The sequence below is a fragment of the Silurus meridionalis genome, chromosome 16 (genome assembly GCF_014805685.1).
Source record: "Silurus meridionalis isolate SWU-2019-XX chromosome 16, ASM1480568v1, whole genome shotgun sequence".
In the NCBI taxonomy this organism is placed as follows: Eukaryota; Metazoa; Chordata; class Actinopteri; order Siluriformes; family Siluridae; genus Silurus; species Silurus meridionalis.
In genome coordinates, this window is record NC_060899.1 from 16,304,454 (window position 1) to 16,326,539 (window position 22,086).

Consider the following 22,086-nt stretch of genomic DNA (forward strand, 5'->3'; position numbering starts at 1 on the left):
AGCCCTACCTGTGATCACGTGACTGCTGGGCAGGTTTAGTGTGAAACGGAAATAAAAGTAAAATCCTTTGGATGAACAGAAGAAACTGCTGCTCAGGGTTTCATCAGATTCAGGTGAGTGTGAAGCGCTTTTATATTTATAAACATCTGAGATTCGTTATTGATTAATGTGTGTGTGTGTGTGTGTGTGTGTGAGCCAGAATGGCAGGGAGAGGTGGTCAGATTGTTAAGGAAAGATCTTATAAAGAAGCTGCTGTCACTAATTTACCCGCAGATTTTAATTCAAGTAAGTCAGAATAATTATTTTAAAATAATACAAACGCAAAGAAATAAAAAGCTTCAATTTAATGGATAGAAAAGTTTGAAGAATCAATCTTAATACGGAACTGAATAAACTCACCACTGCAAATCATTCAGAATAATGACGTCACTCTTAACTAAATGACGTCACTTTTAATGAAATGACGTTTTACCTGCACCTCTGACTTTTCCCCGTAGCTCCGCCCCCTAACCCCAGATTTCAGCAGCTAATCGAGTCTCTAAAAGATCTTCTGGCCCTGCGCCCGGGTGGAATCAGTGTGAATGAAGCTCTCAGGTCGTGTCCTCTTCTCTCAGACCCTGAGATGCTGAAGGATCATCCGTCCGTCCGCCACCTGCTCATGTCCTTCCCGGAGATCGTGCATCTGCAGGGGTTCAGTGTTCAGACTCGCCTTTTTCCTGCTTCTTCTAACAGCTGATTTGATCTCAACAACAGGAGTTGATTCTTTTCAGAACATCTCCAACTTATTCCTCTTATAATAACATTTATTAACTCTTCTACATGAACTTGTGTTTGAATTTTTCTTGAATTTGGAAGAAAACAGGGGGAAAAACAGTTCATTGTGTCTTTCACACACACACACACACACACACACACACACACACACACACACAATATTAAAGTTTTACCCAAACACATGGTTAAAATTGTATGTTTATTTATTAGTGTATTTAAATATGAATTTAAATATTAATGCAGAATATCAGATCAGTAAATCTGATGATGTGATCGTGTCTGTTCAGGAACGCTGTGGAACACCAACCAGGCTTTAAAAATAAAATCTCAACATTTATCTTATGAACAATTTCATGTCATTAAGTGTTATTTCTATAAAAAAATGATCACGAGTCCCTGAGACAACGCGAGAAGAAAACCCTCGACTCTAGGAGGTGCTCGCTCTGCTACAGCAAACCATATGGAACTGCTGGGGCATCCTGACCACGCCCATCGTGCCATCCATATCTACAGCTGGGGCATCCAGTGGCCAGGAGAACTGCAGCTTCTGCATGAGGGACGTGAGGAAGATGAAGAGCTCGGTCCTTGCGAGAGATTCACCCAGACACACCCTCGGACCTACAACACACACACACACACACTTTGTTATACTGCATTATTGTGTCAACATTTTCATTTGTTTGCTATCTCCTATTTACTGTTTACACACACTATATGTCTCGCTCATGTCTCACCCAGAGAAAAAGGCAGGAAGAAGTCGTTTTTGCAGAACTGGCCGTTCTCATCTAGGAAGTTCTCGGGGTTAAAGGTGAGCGGGTGTTTCCAGTGCTCCTTATCCATCAATAACGCCATTAAATTGGCTGAAATCTCCGTCCCCTGAAAAAAACCCATTACAACATAGCGCTTTTAAAAGTCTGCATCCTGATTGGTCAGATACATTACTGTTTCCATAGCAACAGATCATTAATGATGCACAGATTTAAAGATTTACTGATCTGAGAAAGTTTTTCTGAAATAAGGAGACGTGTGGATGGAGTCTCCAGTGTCAGTGCTTTGGAACAGTTAGAGGTTCAGGACAGGATGTGAGGGAGTTCCCACTTCCAGCTGCTGTAGCGCAAGTGAAAACAGGAAGTTACAGCTCGCACCTTGGGGATGGTGTATCCTCGCAGCTTCGTGGTCTCTATGGTTTGGTGAAGGACTCCGAGTGGAGCGATGTTCCCCAGGCGCTGGATCTCGTGTACGGTGGCGTGTGTGTATGGGAGTCTGGTGCGGTCGTCCATGCTGGGAGCTCGGTCCAACCCGAGCACACGGACGATCTCCTCGTGACATCGTTCTGAACACACAACACAGACCAGACTACCATCAGTGTGTGTGTGTGTGTGTGTGTGGACTGAGCCGTTTTGAAACCCATGTCAGTGGTATATTATGGTGAGGTGCTGCACCACCTTGTATTTCAGGATGGTTCATCAAGAAGATCAGACCCCACCGGAGAGTGGTGGCTGTGGTCTCAGTCCCCGCGAGGAAAAGATCAGATGTGGACATCAGCAGGTTCTCCTCATGAAACGTGGAATCTTCCTTCAGCTCTTGCTGCTCAAAACAGAAAGTGATGTCATTCTCACGCCAAACACAGCTTCTACACGCAACACAGACACGTCCTCCAGTCCACCACGGTATTATTTTTACTAATCACATCGATATTTATATATATGGAGACGTTGCTGGTGTTCAGAGTCGAGTTACGCACGTATACACGTGTTCATGTGTGTAGTTCCAGAGCTTCTCATGGAGATATGATATTTCTCAGGTTGTGATGATGATCAATGTGAAACTGAATGTCGGAGCTCACGCTCTTGGGCTTCGTACCTTTTTTATTTCCACCAGGTACGCGTCGATGAAGTCGCGCAGGTTCTCCGTGTCCAGGGTCTCCCTGTGCTCCTCCATCACCTCACGAATGAACACTATTAAAGCAGTGCCGTTCCTCCGGACCTGCTGGTGAGGACCAGGCAGGTGTTTTATAAAAGGGAGCAAGTTGAAGATCTAAAAGAAAAAGAAAAAGATTTTGCAGAAGTTGTGATGATCTGCAGCCCTGGTACACTCTGTCTGGAGGAAGGAATGTAAAGAATTCAAGGAATGTCTATAGATCATGACGTTCGTATCGAGTTTGTCTCGCTGTGGTCTCTCTACCATTCTTCACATCATACTTTATCTCCATAATCCTTCCTCTGACCAATCAGAATCCAGAACTCATGGAGTACAAAGTGCTCATGAACTCATTACCAGTCCCACAGAAGAGCCGGCGAGCTGGATGTTTTCATTAAGGATCTCCAGGAGCTTAGCGAAGCGCTTGTTGTCGTAGTCGAAGCGATCTCCGAAGACGATGGTGCAGATGATGTTGGAGATGGCGTTCATTACGGGGTGCATGGGGTTTACGGGTTCTCCTAAAAGGACATGGAATGGATATGATGAAGAAGAACACAAACATAACGCGTATCAGTGAGAGGGAAATCTCACGAGGAGTTCGGCGGCTGACCTTCATGTTTCAGCAACTCAGTTACGAGACACTGCGCTTCCTCGGCCACTCGCTCCTCCACCGTTTTCTTCCCCAAACCGAAGTTACGTAGCGTGTGGAGAGCAAAACGCCGCTGCTGCTTCCACGCATGTCCGTACGTGACGGCGAGGATACCTGAGACAGGGGAATACACGCATAATTATTAGGTTCTAAACTCTAAAATCACTGCAGCGAGTGAGCAGAAGAGCAGGTCTGACCGTAGCCGTTGGTGATCCACTGTATTAAAGGCATGTAGGGCCTCCCGGAGAACACGGTACCGTTCTGAACCAGGGCCTCCTTCACCAACTCGAGGTTATTCAGCACGATCAACGGCCTCCTGCCAATGTAGATGGAGCACAAGTCCCCATACTGCACCATCTGCAGTGGCAAAGCGTAACATTAACTTCACCATGACGGCAATTTAGTGTTACGGTGGAAGAGGTTTGGAGTTTGGGGTGCCAAAACTTATTCTGTATCTTCTCCATAATTGATTAATCGACTGATTGTATTTTTATCCAGTATAAATATATAAATAAATAAATATCAATTATATTCATAAATATTAAATAATTAATCAATTATAACTAATACATATAACACAGAGCTCTCACGTGTAAAAACAAGTCAAAAAGCACGTGGTGTCAGTGATTCACCTCTAGAGGCCGCTCTTTCGTTATCACAATGGACCGAAAGCCAGAAAAAATATCGGTATTAGTTTTTGCCGATACAGTAGTTTCAGTCACCGGCAAAACAGATTAATCGACCCACCTCTAACCTCCACCTCCACCTTCAGCACCTCCAGCACCTCCAGGACAGAATTTTATCTTTATTATTCTGATTGTTTAGGTGTGTTCTCTTAGAAACTCTGGATTCTTCTAGGAACTGGTGTTTATCTGAATTATCCATTTATTACATTTTTTTTAATAAATTAAATTTGTGCCCATTTATCAAATCAATTTAATCAATACAGCAAAAACGTGTATTGCATCAATTTGATTTATTCCGTTTTATTTATATTAAATATTTCCAAATATAATTTTATGTATTATTTAACCAAGCAGGCATTTTATTTTACATTTTTTCACAAATGTTAATTATAATAAAATGCGTAAACATAAAAAAACCAAACAATTTTGTGATTTATATATTTACGATAAACAGTTTATTATTTACAGTCATTTCACAAACTATATAAAATCCCCGACACACACACACACACACACACACACACACACACACACACACACAAGAAAGGAAGTTCAGCAGTAAACTCCTCCAGGCACAGCGTTGTCACGCAATCCTTTCCCTGATTAGCACATAGATAAGCATGGACACACACACACACACACACACACACACACACACTTCTCCTGGAAGAATGCAACCTTCCCATGAAACGTGCAATAAAGCAGACTGACCGATCGTGTAGTGGTCAACGGGTCCTTCATGAACTGCAGCATGTTCCCTATGAAGGGTAGAGGTGTGGGACCAGGAGGACATCGGCTCTTCGATGAACTTAACCTGAAGATCTCGAGAAGGACCAGAAAAACCAGGCCGAGCAACAGGGCCAGTCCTGCAGAACCCAGGTCCAAATATCTCAATAGGGACTGCATGCTGAGAGACTGCAGAGTGCAGGAAGGTGGAACAGAGGTGTGTTTATACTGGACAAACAGGAAAGGGAGGAGACAGAGAGAGAGACAGGGAGAGAGACAGACAGAGCGAGAGACAGGAATGACGTCACACTCTCGTGCTTTTCTCTACACTTGTGTGTAGCTGGAACATGCTGGGTGGGTCCACCTGCATTCCTTCACGCATGTTAAAGAAGTGGTGGAAAGGTCACGTGTATCAGGGGTATCTACTGCGATCTCAGTGCTGTAGAAAAGATCTTCTAACGTTTGTAGAGGAACTGAAATAAACATTTGGGTTGGAGACAAATCTGAAGTTCAGCTTTTATTTACTGTAGGTAACTTAGTGGATAAGGTACTGGACTATGGATCTAAAAAGGTCACGAGTTCAAATCCCAGCCACACCAAGCTGATACTCCTGGGCCCCTGATAAAGGGTCTTAACCCCATAGCTGCTTAGTAGTATGAATGTCAGTTCTGGTCAGTCTCCAGTGGTCCAGCTGTGTCCAGTCACAAGCCCCTCATGCCTACACTCGGGTTGGGTCTGGTGTTACGACTGCGTTTACTGCTAAAAGAATAAACCAACATAAAGACCAGCCGGTGGGATAAAAGCAAACCATGTTCAAAGCTGAAAAAAAAGAACTCGATCAATACAAAGATTTCAGCAAATCTTCAGTGCAAACCGTCAGCGTTTCATCTCAACATCTCAACATCAACATCTGCTCCTCCTCACCATCACACCTGCAATTACACAATTATTACAACTCCTTTATATCACTTCTATTCACTGATTCATTACACACTGCACTACTTCTCCCTCTCAGAGTTTTCACGTCGCATGTACAGCAGGGTGAAAGTCTTTTACATTTTCACTGGGGTCCGAGCGCAGGGTCCGAGCGCAGGGTCCGCCATGATACAGCACCCCTGGAGCACAGAGAGTTAAGGGCCTTGCTCAAGGGCCCAAGAGTGGCATCCTGGCAATACCAGGACATGAACCCTGACCTTCCATCAGTATCCCAGAGCCTTAACCACTGAGCTTCCACAGTTCTGGATTACATGTCAAACAATTGTACCATAAGCAGCTTCTCATGCAAAAGTATTAACACCCCCCCCCCCATTCAACTAGCTCTTTTTTCAGCCAATCTTTAGTTGAAGGCTCATAATTTTCCAGGAGGTAAACTTTCAACACTATACAATAAATCTTTCATTATAGACTTAATAAATAGATTCTGATGGCAGTGACTCGATATTTAACGTAACCGTTAGATCTGTTGAAATATGATATGATTGTGATGAGCAGCTTCTGAGCGAAACGTGACTCCGCCCAACCTGAGACTTCCTGAATGCTGATGGAGAAGCGGATTATTTTAAAGTAAACTGAAAATCGTAAAAAATCCCTTCGTTTTATTTATAATCGTTACCTTTTAATCAGTAATAAATGTTATTAATTTTTGACAAAATTTCCCAAAAAGATTTGTTTAAAAAAATAAAAAAATAAACACCCACAAAGAATGACGATGTCAGCATGTTGGTTTGCTTTTTCTTTCTTTATTTTTTTTTAACTGTGGTTGTTTTTTTTGTTTTTTTTTGTTAAATTTTTTTAGTTTGAGCTTTTTTTTCTGTTTATTTACTGAAGAGAATGAGGAGATTTTTTTGTCTGTTTGTTTTTGGCACTACGTATTTATCTTATGGAGCGGTATGCTGATTTCATAAAACAAATTTATATCCAAAGCCTTTGTTCCTTATGCAAGCAAAAAAATTTGAATACACCAATAAAAATAAACAGGATTAACTTTAAATCCATACTTTACACAACAAATAAAAACGCTTCTTTTTTTTTTTTTTTGGGACCCCTTTAAAAATAGGGGTATTAAAATATTTGACATTTCTTATCACAAATCAATGTGATGAGAGAAAAAAAAAAAAGAATGTAAAAACTGTACAAAACAAAATGATAAAATTCATTTTTAAAAAGTCTTGTGACCAAAAGCCAAGGTAGACTTTCATGATTCGTTTTTTTTCTTTCTCTTCATTGTCATTGGATAAGGATCTCGGCATTGGTTTGAAAAAAGGAAAAGAAAAGAAGAAAAAGTCTGCGCTCGTTATTTCTTCTGCTGGATGTAGCGGTTGACGGGACGTCCGGACTGCTGCAGGGGGAAGTGCTGATTCGCCACCGCACCTGAGAACGACACCAAAACATCACTCCATTTATTCTATAAACACAAACCACAAAGTCAGAGTTACACAATTGTTGTAGGACGTCTTTGGATGCTGCATCAGATTCTTCCTACTCTCTACACTAGGAGACTCCAACCTGTTCCAGCATGACCTTTGTGCACATCTCCATGAAGATCTGCTTTACATGGGATGGAAGATGTGGAAGATCTCGAGTGTCCTGCTAAAGATATATTGGAACTCTGCACCAGGGCCTTTTGGTTGAATGAATCTCCACAAAATCTAGTGGAACATCTTCCCAGAAAAGTGGAGGTTATTCCAATTTTGTCCACACATTTCTGGCCATAATATTGTACAATTGTTTTGAAGGTATTTGGTTTCACTGCTGCGTCTTTGAATTACTTGAACTAGAATCAGGCTCTTAACTGAAAGGTGGCGCTGTTCCAGTTCCTCCTGGGAGAAGCGTTGTGTAACTCAGTAATATTCTCTCAGATTCAGATCCAAACCTTCCACATTATTTAAGCCAGTTTAGCAGAACTTTCAAGCTTCAAACATGATACTGCTGTTCTCGCCCAAGTTGCTCATGATGCTTCTGCATCTCAAATTCTGAAGTGTTCCAGTCCCTGTTTTATAGTAACATGATGCTGGCAGCCCTGTGCTTCACAGCCGAGATGGTGTTCTTCAGAATGAAAGCCTCAAATTTTCGTTCCTTTCCACAGAACAGCTGATTCCTCAGGTTTGATCAGGATTTTCTTGTATCCACTCAGGAGGTTTATTCCTCACCTCTGGTTCGCTTTCAGACAACGATTAATGATAAACACGCTACACAACAAAACATTAACTTCATCATCTCATGGTTGTGGACGTACCCTGGGAGATGAAGGGCTTGTTGGACTGCTGCATATACGTCTGCGGCATATGGAAACCCCAGGAGACCGATATGGACCCGGTGCCGCTGTGGCCCAGCGAGCGAGAGACCGGACCTACAGAACCAAACGGAGCCTGGAAGCCTGCTTCTGAAAGATGGACAGACAGTAAGAGAGATTATACACGCACACGCGCACGCACATACACACAGAGCACAATCACTCTGTCTAGCGCAACCCGGAAAAACTATTGGTGCTGATGAATCGGTTGACCTCCAGTACGAACCCAGTGTTTAAAGAGTGGGATTGTGAAGGAAGGTGCTCACCCAATCAATTACACCATATCGGTGAGACTTACCTGGACTCAGTACAGCACACACACACACACACACACACACACACACACACACTAACCATATAAGTCTGGAACCACCTCCAATATAATGCCTTACAGTCGGAACTTAAGGACACACACTCATACACATACACTCATGCGCACTGTGCTCTCCCCCTGGGTGTGTGTGTGAAAGTGTGTGTACCTGACTTCCCCACCGTGCCATTAGCCAGTATTGCCCCGGGGTTGTTCAGGTGGTGGTTGTGCCAGGGTGGCCCCCCGTCCCGCCCCGCTGGCTGGGCAAAGATGATGCTGGGGTCATTGAGGGTGGGGTTTGACGTGTGCCCCGTCCCTCCGTTCCCTTGTCCCTTTCTCATTGGGAACTTTACCCCCGGGGAGGGCGGATGGGAGGGCCAGGCGCCTGGTGTGAGCATGCCCATGTACTGAGAGGGTGGGAAACCAAAGAGAGGCAGATGAACCTGCTGCTGAGGAGGAGTTGCAGAGGGAGGAAGAGCGGGATGATGAGGGGATTTGGACGAAGCGGAGGAGGACGAGGAGCCTGGCGAAGGCTTGCCGCTCTGAGACGACTGAGGAGAGATGGAGGGCTGGATGAACGTAGACGGCTGGGGCGAGTATGGAGGCGTCTGACGCGTGTCCGACTTCAGAAATAAACACTTTATTACAACAGGGTACTGAATATACAAAAAAAAACACTGAAGGTTATTGGTTCTTACACATTCTGATGTCTGCCTGGTCCGGCCAGGTCGATCCTGAGACGTACCACTTTGAGGAATAGGGATGGCCTGAGAGCTCCCCATGGCACGTACCATCTGAGGAACTGATGTGGGAGGAGAAGTGGATCAGTTTATCTAATATTAAAGGAGATAACCATTGTGTGTGTGTGTGTGTGTGTGTGTGTGTGTGTTTATACCCTGTGTAGGAGCTCCTCTCTGTCGGAGGTTTCTGTAATCGGGACATTCTCTCCGGACGTGTCCTATGTATCCGCACTGGAAACAGCGTCTCTCTCTCGGCTCTCTGTCCTCCTCACGCACCTCCTCGTCCTTATCAGTCTCTTTCTTCTTCATCCTGCACACACACACACACACACACACACACACACACACACACACGATTAACCCTAGCAACATGTTAAATACACACACACACACACACACACACACACACACACACACACACACAGCAGTGTACCTGCGTCTTTTCGGGCAGTCCTTCATGTAATGTCCAATTTTGCCACAGATCCGACAGCAGCGGTCGTTCGGAGCGAGCTCACCATCTGTAAGCACCTTCGAGTCGAAGAAGTAATCCTGATACACACACACACACACACACACACACACACTTACTTTATTATCGCATATAAAAAGGGTTTCTGCAGCTTTCACACCAATATGAGTGAAATGTCATATGCCAAGTATCACTAAACTCGCACTTCTCCTTCGCTTCCGAGAGATTCACTCTAATAGCAGGAAGCTGATTGGCTGTTGCATGTTGGTCTCATTTGCATTCGTAATACAGCGAGTTATATTTGGACCAACGAAAGGAAGAACTACAACCACCACAGAAACAAATCATTTCACCAAAGTCAGTGTGTGTGTGTGTGTGTGCGTGTGTGTGCGCGTGTGTGTGTGCGTGTGTGCGTGCGCGCGCATCTTACCGCTTCCATCCCCAGCTTCGGATAAAACGGAGTTCCGAACAACTTCCTGCCGTTAATAAATGCCTTCATGATGAAATTAGTCACTGGGAGAGAAATAAAGGCAGAGTAATCAAAATCTACAGCCTCCAAGTTACCTGGTGTGTGTGTGTGTGTGTGTGTGTGTGTGTGTGTGTGTGTGTGTGTGCTTACTTTTCCGTGAAACTCCAGCACCAAGATTGTGATTTAGATCAAAGGGATCTATTTAAATAAAAAAAAGAAGAAGCATTACCCTGATAAACAAGAGAACAAGAGAAACCGGTAGGGTGCTGAAACCTTTGAAGGAGCGTGAAGATGCAGGTGAAGGTACGTACCTTCGATGGCGATGCACTTGGAGGTCCACTGCTTCTCGAAGGTGGTGAGGCGTTTGTGCTGCCTGATGGAGATCACGTGCTCCTTGAAGTCGAACTCCTCCGTGTAGAAGCGCAGCAGGCCGAGCCACAGCTCTCCAACTGTCTCGCTGTTCTGCTGGAACTCTGGCCAACGCCGCCGCTAACACACACACACACACACACACACACACACACACACACACACACACACACACACACACACACACAGGAGATATTTAAAGCGGTGCTCATAAGGATGGAGATGTTTCGGGAAAAAGCCGTTTTTGGTGAGTTTCTCTCACCAGCTCGTCCAGATCATCGAAAAAGAACGCGTTCCAGCCGTCCACCATCCTCTGAGGAACCGAACTTCCATCATAGATCTGCACCACACACACACACACACATGTAACATTTATACCTCTATTTTACTGTGTGTGTGTGTGTGTGTGTGTGTGTGTGTGTATACCTCCTGCAGGACGGGGATCACAGGAGGCTCTCTCTGCTGCAGGAAGTACAGCACCATGAGGATATAAGCGTAAGATGAGAGACTTCCCCTCGATGCATCACCGATGTCACACCTCTGCAACACACACACACAAATTAACATTATACTCCTCATTCTAAACACGCACACACACACACACACACACACACACACACACATGACTTTTTTCTGGTTACCTTCGCAAACACTTTCATGGTGTAACCTAAATACTGTACACGTGGGTCCAGGGCTGCGTACGTGGCCAACATACGAGTGTTGTGCTGAGCCTGGAGACAGGACCAACAGGAAATTATTACACACACACACACACACACACACACACACACACACACACACACACACACACACACACACACACACACACACACAGAGAGAGAGAGAGAGACAGTCTATGATGGGCTCACTAGGGTGTTGTATAGGCTGATGTCTCCTTCCAGGCTGCTCTGCTTGTGTTCGAACTTGACGATAGGCACTTTGGCAGTCGTTATAGGCAAGATATTCCTCAGACCTACACACACACACACACACACACACACACACACACGAGCCTGAAAATATAGCTAAAAGGCACTGATGTACGCTTTTTTAAATATATATTATATATATAAAAACTTCGACGTTCTGCATGTTTATTGTAACGGCACTAATTTTATTAATGTGTGATTAAGTTGTTATTAATTTAATCCTTTGACAGCCCTCTATATATATTATTTTATATTCTTTTTACGTTTCTTCAGTACTGGACAGCCATAAAAAGCATCCACATGCCGTACGCTGTATGAATGTGTATGTGACAAATTAAATTCGGTCCGATTAGTTTAGGTCAAATGCTCAGTGGTTAAGACAGGGTTCAAGTCCCGGTATCGCCAAGCTGCCACTCTTGGGCCCTTAACACAAGGCCCTTAAACCTCTATGCTCTAGGGGCACTGTATCATGGCTGACCCTGTGCTCTGACCCAAAGTTCTGAACAAGCTAAGATATTTGTCTTTATTGACAGGGCTGGTCTCATAGAAATCTATACAAAATCTAAATATATAATGGCATTACATATACTGTGGTAATGTGACAGTTTTTCCAGGTTGCATTATACAGTATGAGAGCGGCCTCTAGAGGTCAATCACAGATGGCACATGCTGTCTATTTGTAGTTTCTTTTTGTTTGGATTGAATTTCTTTTATTTGCACTTTTATTTTCCTCAGTATTTACTAATATAATTAATATTTATTTCATTTAGCACATTTGCATTATTCAGTAGCTTTTTTTATTCTCGTAATAAAGTTCAGTACTATTTTGAATGAAGTGTTTTATTTTTTTAATCAGTATTTTAGTTATTAATCGGGTATCAGCAAATACGCTCCAATCTCGCCCCGATAAAGACAATTTCCACAGCTTTCTTTGCTCGTATTGAACAAGAGTGCAAATATCAGGGGATGGAACTGTACATATATCAAATGTAAAAAGTTTCCTAAAAAAGGTACATTTTTGATGAATAATTATTTAAGAAATAAACAAAAACACCTGCTTGTTGTATTACCTGTGTGTTTCTTCAGCACCTTGGCTAATCCCTCGATGATATCTTTACAGTTCAGTTTCTGAAAAGAGAGAACAATGGTGTGTGTGTGTGTGTGTGTGTGTGTGTGTGAGAGAGAGAAAGAGAGATAACGTTCATTTAGTACTATTTATTTGTGTAATTTTGTTGGGGGTGTAACGGTACACAAAATCCATGGTTCGGTTCGTACCTCGGTGTTTAAGTTACGTGTTTTGGATTTCGGTGCAGTTATGGGGAAAGAACGCAAAACTAAGCTGCTTGTCGTTTTTTTTTTTTATTCACGCAGATTATTACTATTAACATTTGTGAACAACAGTTTACATTTTTAAAACAAATGCCTGCTTGGTTAAATTGATTTATTCTATTTTCATAAAATAATATTTTATGAAAATAGAATAAATCAATTTAATGCAATACACTTTTTATTATATGGATTAAATTAAGTAATCAATTAAATTGGCACAAATTAAATTGAGTAAATTAAATAAATGGAAAAAGGTAATTAAATAGTTTAGATTTGTTTTACATTTAATTTTCTAAAGATATGGTCTACTACTCTCTAAAACGCTAAAGAATCCATAGCGGTGGTGTTAGACGCTAACCAGGAAGTGGCTAGCGGCTAACACTAGCACTATGGATTCTTTAATGTTTTCATGCATGTGCAAAACAAATCGTATTTCCAGTACAGAGTGAGTGGCTACAGTGGCACTGCGCTACCAATCTTTTCTTTTTTTTTGTATGCTTTATATAAGTCATAAGTGCAAGTTCAAGTGCGAGGCAGAGACTAAACAAACTTGTGTTCCTGAGGGAACTCAGAGGTGTATCAATGTTCTGCACACGGTACACGTGTTCCGAGCCGAAAGCCCTGTGCCCAAAGATTTCAATACGAATATGTGCACCGCTACACCCTTGTTTTTATACATGTAACCACACTGGTCAGGAAGTAACGCAGTGCTCGACGTCATCCTGACTTCCGGAAATAAATCATGTACCTCTGCAGTGTTGTGACCCTCCAGCGTCATACAGATGTCAAGGTCACTGTCCCGGAATCCAAAACCGTTCTTGGAGGAACCGAACAGACACAGCTGGGCTTTATCTGTGTACACACACACACACACACACACACACACACACACACACACACACACACACACACATTCCTTCAGAATCATAAACTCCCAGAAATCTCATTCATACCCATCATGCAATAATAAAGATTACATATGAATCAAGGAAAGTGTGTGTGTGTGTGTGTGTGTACCATTATACTCCTTCCTAATAAAGCGCTCCAGACTGGCCAGAATCAGTTCCCTCCTCTGCTGCTCTGCCACAGACGGGGACAACTCATCTACACACACACACACACACACACACACACACACACACACACACACACACACACACACACACACACACAAACTTTTCTCAGACTTTTGCTGCACTCTTTTACAGTTAATTAAATAACAAGCAGTCTTCTTTACTGGAGAGAGGTGGAGTCTGGATCAGGATCAGATTAAGCTCCTCCTACATGGGTGGAGTCAAGCCCCTGAACCATAAACCCCTGAAGTTGACTTTATTAGCTTGCTGATGCTTTGCTAATGTAGCGAGGCTTAGCCGCTCACCGTAGCAGCGTCTGCACAGGTTGTCGAGGATTTCTCTGAAGCGCTCGGTCATGGGAGGCAGAGGAGTCAGCTCCATCTTCTTAAAGTCTTCAGGACAGTCATCTTTCAAATGGCCGTCTCGCTTACAAATACTGCATACCACCGTCGGAGGCTGGACACACACACACACACACACACACACACACACACACACACACACACACACACACACACACACACACACACGGAATTATTAAAAAAGTGGGAATATGACATGCCATAGTATCTAACAATTAATATAAATAAATTAACTCCACCTGACCAATCAGAATCCAGAATTAAACACAGCTATTAATAGAAATCCTCACCTTTCCCCCAGTGAAGATCATCCTGTCGAAGATATAGTGCAGATCCTCCGGGGCGATGTTCTCACGTTCCGGACCTTTCCGTCGCCCCTGGTCCCGCTCCTCGTCCTCGCTATCGGGGAACATGCTGTTGTGAGGGGACGGGGTGGAGGAGGAAGAGTGATGCGCACCGTCCTCATCGTCGTCCTCCACAAGCAGTCTGGACAAGCCTCTGCTCACACGCCGCTCTTCATCTCCGGCATCGTCTTCGTCTTCATCCTCGTCGTCCTCTGTGCTGTTAGCTCCGTCCTCGTCCTCGCACGTTTTGTGGTCGGCGGCACGCGATCCGGTCGCCCGGGAGGCACGTGGACGCCGCACGTCTCGCTCGGGGACGTGTCCGTTGCGGCTCTGAGGACACGCGAAGTAGCGGTACGCGGTGCGGAAGCGCTCCTGGATGTACTCGAACACCATCTGACTGTTCAGACTCCGCGCTACGTTTCTCTTCAGGGCAAACGGGTCTGAGGAACCAGACGACATCATCTGCTCAATTCGTAAACGCGGCCAACAAACGAGCTGCTTCGTGTAGGAACCGTTACATTACTAGCTAACGTACATGGTTAATGTGTGTTAGATAGCTTTATGTACATTTGCACCATGCAAACTATTTTTTTGCCGTGTGTGTGTGTGTGTGTGTGTGTGTGTGTCTCACCCTCGATGGCGAGGCGGCGGCGAGGCCAGTTCTTCACGTCTCGAGGTAGAAGCTCTTTCAGCCGGATGCTGATGATGTACTCCTCCAGAGCAAATTCCAGTGTGTAGAAACGCAGCAGCTCCAACCACAGCTGGCCGAGAGAGACGCTCTCCGTTCTCTCCAGCACCAGACGAGTCTGTTAGCGCACACACACACACACACACTTACATATTTACACACATACACACATCTACACAGCAGCATCTATCCATCACCCTGTAGTGAATTAGAAGGTAATCAAATGACAGTGATATTAGAGAAAGATAAGAACTATGTGTGTGTGTGTGTGTGTGTGTGTGTGTGTGTGTGTGTGTGTGTGTGTGTGTGAGAGAGAGATGATCATCTCACCTTGCCCTTCTGGTTCTCTTTCTTTTTCTCGCCCGGTTTTTGCCCGTCATGTTTTTGGGGGTCGTTTTTGCCCTTGTTGTCTCCACGCCCCTCGGTGGCGCTGCCGGGTCGGTGCTCCCACCCCACAAAGTGCCCTGACTGAATGGCAGTCAGGTGATATTCATCCACACGCTTCACATCAAACCCTTCGATCTGTTTACACACACACACACACACACACACACCCCATGCCAATATTAAAGATAACCGGAAATGTTCTTTAAAAAACTGTGTTAAGCAGTGCATTAACAGTAAATAAAGCTTAGTGTGTGTGTGTGTGTGAGTGTTTTCATTCCATACCCAGTAGCCAAGGTACACAGGTAGAATGGGCTGCTTCCTCTGCTGCAGGAAAAAGATGACCATTAAAGAGAAGGAGTAGGAGGGAATCCCACCCTCGGCCTGGCAGTCCACATGACACAGCTACACACACACACACACACACACACACACACACACACAGAGACACACAGAGAGAGACACACACAGTATTATTAATATTTATAGATGTATCAGGTGTTCTAGCATGCACAACAAGTCTAAGAGTGTGAGTGTATATGTGTGTGTGTGTGTGTGTGTGTGTGTGTGTGTGTGTGTGTGTGAACCTTAGCCCAGTAGCGGAATGCTAGCACCAGAGGGACCAAACGAGGCTCCAGCTTGGCCAATGCAGCCAGGTGATTGGTGGTGAGACATGCAACATCATTTCCTGCGCTCACTTTACACAACAATCCACTGTGCAGACACACAACAACAACAACAACAACAACAACCGTCTCACAAAAGTGCCTCAAACAATGAATAAATCAACACTGGTTCACCAGATTACAAACGTAATATATCAGCAGCCCGAAGCTCTTAGGAGGATTTTAGATTTAAAACAAAGACAAAGCAAACGAGGGAACTGCTAGTTTAAGTTGTGGTTTAATGTGTGGAAAGATCAGAGTAATGACAGAACCTCCACTGACCTGGACACGTCATTGCAGAAGATGACGGGAACTTTGGCGTGGAAGTCCGACTCCACATCTGAGAATTCCTCTGCACAAGACAAGTCACATGACAAGAAAAACTTACTACGCTCAGTGTAAAGCTGTGTGTGTAAAGATAAATGTTAGCCGTAAAGGTGTGTGTGTGTGTGTGTGTGTGTGTGTGTGTGTGTGTGTGTGTGTGTGTGTGTGTGTTGCTAACCGCTCTTCTTCAGGATGTCCAGCACTTGGATGAGAACGTCAGGCTGCGTCATCTGAAACACCGCAGTGAAAAAAGCGTAGACAAGTAAGAAAACCAGTCACGAAACCCCAGCACTAGGAGGACACCTGGTGGACAGGTAAAACACTTACCCCAGCGGGGTAGAGCACGTCGATGTTCACGTCACTGGACTTGAAGGCGAATCGCGTGAGACAGGAACCGTAGAGACGCAGAGAGCATGCTGAGACACAGAGACAGCACAATAACTACACAATAGTCGTGAGGGGTGTGTGTGTGTGCGTGTGTGTGTGTGTACATACCAGGTAGGTGTTTCTGGATGATCAGCTCCATGCTCCGCAGCACAACTTGCCTCTGCTGGAACTCCTGCTCTGAGATGCCGTGTTCCTGAGCCGCCTCCAGCACGGCCGTGTTCAGAGCTCGCAGCTGAGCCGCAGACGGAGCAGGTAACGAACGCAGCTCGTTCTCTTCCTGCTTCTCCTAAACACACACACACACACACACACACACACACACACACACACACACACACACACACACACACAAACACACACACCAGGAATAATACTGTATTATTGATAATGAGAAATATAATTACATTAAGAACCTAATGCCTATTATCTGCCCAAACCCCTTGTAGGACAGGTGTAAACAGATCACATTTCTTTACTATTAGGGGGAAAAACACCTGGAACATTCCAGACATTTAGAAAACATTTGGATTCAGGTGATAAAAATGACTTTCGACATTAAATTTAATTATAAATGTATTTAAAAGATTGTACTGTGATTTTAACTGTGTGTGTGTGTACGTGTGTACGTGTGTGTGTGTGTGTGTTACCATGATGTTCTTCTTGTGCCGTTTCTCTTTGATGTGTTTGTGAGCACCCTGTATGTTGTCCACGTGAATCGAGCACAGTTTGCATAGATACTGGAAGTTCGGGTAATCGGGGGACTGCTGTAGAGATCACACACACACACACACACAAAAAAAAACACCCAGGCATGTAAACGTGAAGCCATTAACGGCATGTTGACTCCCAGCACTCATCCTTCTGTCATGTCTGCAGATACCCATGATGCACTGCTGGGTGTGAGTGTGAGGTGTGTGTAGTGAAGGGAGGAGGGGGGGTGTGTGTTTTAAACAGGTTTTAGAGCTCTATATGAGACTCCTGTGAGGAAGCGAAAGCTCTCACCTTGGTCAGTCTGTAGATGTAGTCTCTCTGCAGTCTCTCCTCAGCCTGTTTCAGTCCCAGCTGCTGATCAGACATCAGGTTTGTCTCGTCCTCGGGGTCAGGGGCGCACTCTGCTGGCCGTCTCGCTAACAACTCGCCTGACACATGAAATCACACACACACACACACACACACACACACACACACACACACACACACACACACAGATCCAGACCTCAATTAAAATCAAGGGAAAAAAATATGTTGGAGGAATATTTCCATTAGTGATCTCTCTCTCTTTCTCTTTCTCTCTCTCTCTCACCCATGTGTCTGTCTTTCAGTGCAGGTCTGGGGCAGTTACTGGGGGGCATGTTCTCCTCCTTGGTGTTGAGTGGCGTGAGGTTTGCACTCCTGCCCCCCTGCTGAATCTGAGACCTCGTCTTGCCCCTCTCCCCCGACCCCGTTCTACCAGTCAGTCTGCGTGCTTTGCCTCTCCCCACCTCATGAGAGCTTCCTGCTGCCCCTTTGCCCCCGGTGTGCCCACCCTGTCCCTCCTCCTTTGCTCGGGGTGGTGCTGTGTTTTTACTGCGATTCGGTGTCTTGGCGTTCTCGCGCTCCTTTGGAGCTCTAGACGAGGCCTTGTTCCCACCCGAGCGAGATGGCTTCCCTGACTTCAGCGGGCTTCTGGTTTCGTCCATAGTGCTCATGCTGCGGTGTGTGTGTGTGAGCGCACGAGTGTGTGACTAAAAATATTTAAAAGAAAACTAAAATAAAATGGACTCGAGGCTCCGCAGGACAATTGGGTTCAAACCTGGGGAGACAGAAACACAGGGAGACAAACGTTTATTACGTAAAAAATTCTTTTTGCTATTTAGAGTAACAGCAAAGCTGGGGGTCAGGATGTGGGCGTGGCCTGACGTTCCTTTCATATGATCGGCCATTTCATTGAACAGTCACATTTTTGAAAGCAGGAGCTAAAGACAGGAGGAAATTTCTGATACGATTATTATATTTCCAAAAAATAAGCGTCAAAACCCCTCCGGACAGGAACGAAGGAAAAAGTAGGGTTAGTTGTAGGATTAGTGCTGTCTGATACTCTCATAACATCCATACCGTGATCATGTACAACACGATACATTGTCCTGAGATACTGTCAGGGTCAAGACACCTTTTTTTTTTTATTCTACTTCAGTGTTTGACAAAAACATCAAGATGTAAATCAGAAACGTAATAAAAACACAACTAAGAAATGCTGCTGTATTTTATTCAGGGTCCTGATGAATAAAGAAACTCTTGAATCTGATTGGTGATCTATTATCGGGGTTTTATAGCCAAATGCTGGACCTGATACCTTTTTGTTTCTATGGCGACACCTCGCACAAATTGAAACGGTGGAACCGATGTAGTTTTTTTGTTACGAGACTTTGATGAAACACTCGCTTTATTTTGAGAAAGAGGCACTGATGAGGGAATTACCGTTTTCACCTGCTATAATTTCAACGAGAACGGGAAACATCTGGTTTCTCAGCCGTTTCGCATCATCATGTGATCAAATCCCTGTTGTATAAGCGATACGACTCGCTCCAGACTGCACGGTTACACAAATTCTCCTCACACCGTCAGACCCGACAGGCGAACATCAATAATTCACCGAACTGCGGCGGGAACTCGGAAAAAACTTAATCAGGTCAGATGTTCACATTGAAATAAAAACAGTCGCGTGATCCAGAGTTCAACCCGAAGCTTGTACAGAAATTGCTATTTCTTTAATCTCTCCACAATGACGGAGATACAACATCCACCAACATCTACTGATATTCAGAATTTGAATGATGACACTTTGTGAATGTTTACACTTTTCTCAATAGAGCCAAGTATTAAATAATAACAACTGCATCACAATTATATGAGTTTTATTAGGAAAATTATGAATCTTATTTAATTTTGTTTATTAAACTTTATACATCAGTCAGCAAACTACAGAACGCACTTAACAATTCCATTCAAAAATAAAACCAATTCTATTGATATAATTCCTTTATGTCAAATATTTATTATAACGAATAGTTTCCCAGAAACATAGCTGGTAAACACACATCATTTACATAACGCGTAGGGACGTCACGGCGGGCAGCCAATAAGAATCCGCCGCTCGTTTGCATCTCATTTGCATACGGAAACGCTGGCAGCGTGCACGATATACATAGAGACGTATCGTTTACATGCACATATTTATCTCAGATATAACAACCAACAGAGGCGTGGAGAACAAATCGGAGTCTGATATAATCGATCATTAAGAGTTAAACATGATTTTAGAATCGGATTTAAATAAAAATAAAAGGTCATTTCTGGTGAACCAAAACAACGAAAGTCACGCTGTAGTGTTTATTTAAATATATATGTTTATACACAGACACACAGTTGCACAATAATAAATAAATAATCCTAATCATATAAAAAACAAAAAGAAACATGATGTAATGTTAGATCAGAGGTATGAATCTGATCTAAGCGGAATATCTATGCTAAGCTAAGCGGCTGCTAGAACACCACGGTGAAGTCCTACAGCGCTGCGGCTCCTGGATATCCCTCATTTAACACATCTGTTGCACTACGATCTGCTGGAACTCGTGACATTACGTTTTTAGAGTCTCTACATTGTGTTTTCGGCGTGTTTGTGTCTGCACACCCCGGAACTGTGCGTGTCTCTGTTAGCACGCTAGCTCATCAACGCTCTCCCTTTAACACACTAACTCACCAAACTGCAGCAATCCGGAGCGAGCCGGTCAGCACACGCCCCGCGCGCGCATGGCGAGCCGGTTCTCAGAGCTGTTTCGCGGTCTCTCGGTACGAGTCTGCGGTGAAACGCGGATTTACACGCGGCCCGTTTCCCCGCCTGTGTTTTTGTTTTGCTCATTCAAGGCCCCGGCCGCCATGTTAACTTCTCCGCCGAGGTGCATTCTGGGTAACCCCGTCAGCTCTGGATAGATGGACGGAGGGGCGCGTGGGTCGTGTCTCAAATCACCCTTTCGCCCTCACCGTGTAGTGCACACTTCAACCTCAAACCCGAGGGGCAAAATAATCCACAATATAACTCAGATCGACAATTATGAACCTAAAATGATAATTAGAATAAAATCCTGCTTGATGAAATGATCAATAATAACACTGTAGTATTACATTTAGACACCATATGTAGGGCGGATCACCTTATTTGGACGACGCCTTTATGAACGCCTTTTGTTTACGATATTTAAAAAAGAAGGAATACTACGATATTATAGATAATAACTTATAAATATAAAATACATTATTTTATTGTTATTGTATCTATGTATTTTCTCTATAAATGTATTATTATTCGTGTATATAGATTCAATATATTCAGTATACAGTATTAGAGACCATTTTAATTGTTGTGACGACACTGCGCATGTCTGATCCATTTCCGGTGGCGCCATTTTTAAAGCACCGATCTGTCGAAACAAAATGACTAACTCGTACTTTTTTAAGTTTCGCGAAAACCTGAACACTTTGGACATTTGCCAAAACTCAAAACAAATCGAGTGGAATTATCTGAGCCCTAAAATCAAACATTGGGGCAACTTTTCACTCAGAACATTAAAAAGGTTTACCTGAAGTCACGTATCCAGATGTGTCATTATTATCTGTTTGAGACAGAGCGTGGAAACATTCTAAACAACAAGTCTAAACATTTGCTCATACAATGTGTTTATCTTGTGTTTAGTGACGGAATAAATCAAATGCTGTCAGAAATGTCCCTTGTTTGGTTCGTTGCTATAGTAACCGGGGAGGTTATTTTTCTTTATGTCTGTGCTAATAATATTAAATCACATTCCGAGTAAATAAGGTCTGGAGTTGATACAGCTGTTTGAAAAGAACAGTCTGAGCAGGAGTTGTGATCGTGATCGTTTATTATTTTGCTCTGCACTGTACAGACAGATAAGCATTACTTTTCAAGAGATTTATCACCTATTAAAAGAGCCTTATTACTATCATAATGAAATTTTTTCATATTCATTGCCTTTGAAATTGAAAAGTTTTTCTTACTTATGCATATAGTTGGTGGGTGAATCTAACAGTTAATTAGTTAATAACTAGAGGTCGGCCGATAGTGGATTTTACATGAAAATGTGCTAAAGGAAATAAATATGAATATATTCATTAATAAATATAATTATGTAATGAATAA

The 22,086-nt window shown here is 43.7% G+C and overlaps 2 protein-coding genes across 6 annotated transcripts; both read right to left on the reverse strand.

The window, feature by feature from the left end:
• Positions 1 to 954: 954 nt before the first annotated feature.
• LOC124398749 (cytochrome P450 2B4-like) lies at positions 955 to 5,003 on the reverse strand. The gene is made up of 9 exons (XM_046869063.1): positions 4,741 to 5,003; positions 3,541 to 3,700; positions 3,305 to 3,457; positions 3,052 to 3,212; positions 2,638 to 2,811; positions 2,220 to 2,361; positions 1,920 to 2,107; positions 1,509 to 1,650; positions 955 to 1,392 (listed from the first exon to the last, which is right to left on the reverse strand). The coding sequence occupies exons 1-9, from the start codon at positions 4,933 to 4,935 to the stop codon at positions 1,202 to 1,204; spliced, it is 1,506 nt and encodes a 501-aa protein (XP_046725019.1). The 5' UTR covers positions 4,936 to 5,003; the 3' UTR covers positions 955 to 1,201.
• A 1,716-nt stretch (positions 5,004 to 6,719) lies between these two features.
• On the reverse strand, positions 6,720 to 20,845 carry tut4 (terminal uridylyl transferase 4). Of its 5 annotated transcripts, none has more exons than XR_006928115.1 (30): positions 20,632 to 20,844; positions 18,193 to 18,681; positions 17,892 to 18,028; positions 17,537 to 17,653; positions 16,998 to 17,175; positions 16,830 to 16,918; positions 16,681 to 16,732; positions 16,461 to 16,530; positions 16,101 to 16,227; positions 15,799 to 15,918; positions 15,460 to 15,651; positions 15,073 to 15,247; positions 14,388 to 14,881; positions 14,041 to 14,191; positions 13,680 to 13,766; positions 13,411 to 13,514; positions 12,404 to 12,461; positions 11,274 to 11,377; positions 11,046 to 11,135; positions 10,831 to 10,944; positions 10,667 to 10,744; positions 10,347 to 10,524; positions 10,186 to 10,233; positions 9,997 to 10,079; positions 9,531 to 9,646; positions 9,253 to 9,407; positions 9,056 to 9,159; positions 8,801 to 8,980; positions 7,991 to 8,134; positions 6,720 to 7,125 (listed from the first exon to the last, which is right to left on the reverse strand). XR_006928115.1 is itself a non-coding variant. In XM_046869054.1 (30 exons), exons 2-30 carry the CDS (start codon positions 18,575 to 18,577, stop codon positions 7,049 to 7,051), a joined length of 4,281 nt encoding a protein of 1,426 aa, XP_046725010.1. In that variant the 5' UTR covers positions 18,578 to 18,681; positions 20,632 to 20,845; the 3' UTR covers positions 6,720 to 7,048. The 5 variants fall into 5 exon arrangements, 3 of the variants coding, with proteins under 3 accessions (XP_046725010.1, XP_046725009.1, XP_046725008.1); XR_006928114.1 differs by having other exon boundaries at positions 7,991 to 8,137; XM_046869054.1 differs by having other exon boundaries at positions 7,991 to 8,137; positions 8,527 to 8,980; positions 17,537 to 17,650; positions 20,632 to 20,845.
• Positions 20,846 to 22,086: the final 1,241 nt, after the last annotated feature.

Bases quoted from the DNA above. Each gene is read 5' to 3' on its own strand.
- LOC124398749 (XM_046869063.1), bottom strand. From the start codon at position 4,935: ATGCAGTCCCTATTGAGATATTTGGACCTGGGTTCTGCAGGACTGGCC. The intron at 3,213-3,304 runs GTCAGCCGCCGA...ATGTCCTTTTAG, and splicing joins TGAGTTGCTGAAACATGAAG to GAGAACCCGTAAACCCCATG. The intron at 2,108-2,219 runs GTGGTGCAGCAC...TTGTGTGTTCAG, and splicing joins GAACCATCCTGAAATACAAG to AACGATGTCACGAGGAGATC.
- tut4 (XM_046869052.1), bottom strand. From the start codon at position 18,577: ATGAGCACTATGGACGAAACCAGAAGCCCGCTGAAGTCAGGGAAGCCA. The intron at 12,462-13,410 runs GTACATGATTTA...CTCTCTTTTCAG, and splicing joins AGGGTCACAACACTGCAGAG to AAACTGAACTGTAAAGATAT. The intron at 10,745-10,830 runs GTATACACACAC...TGTGTGGTGCAG, and splicing joins TGATCCCCGTCCTGCAGGAG to ATCTATGATGGAAGTTCGGT.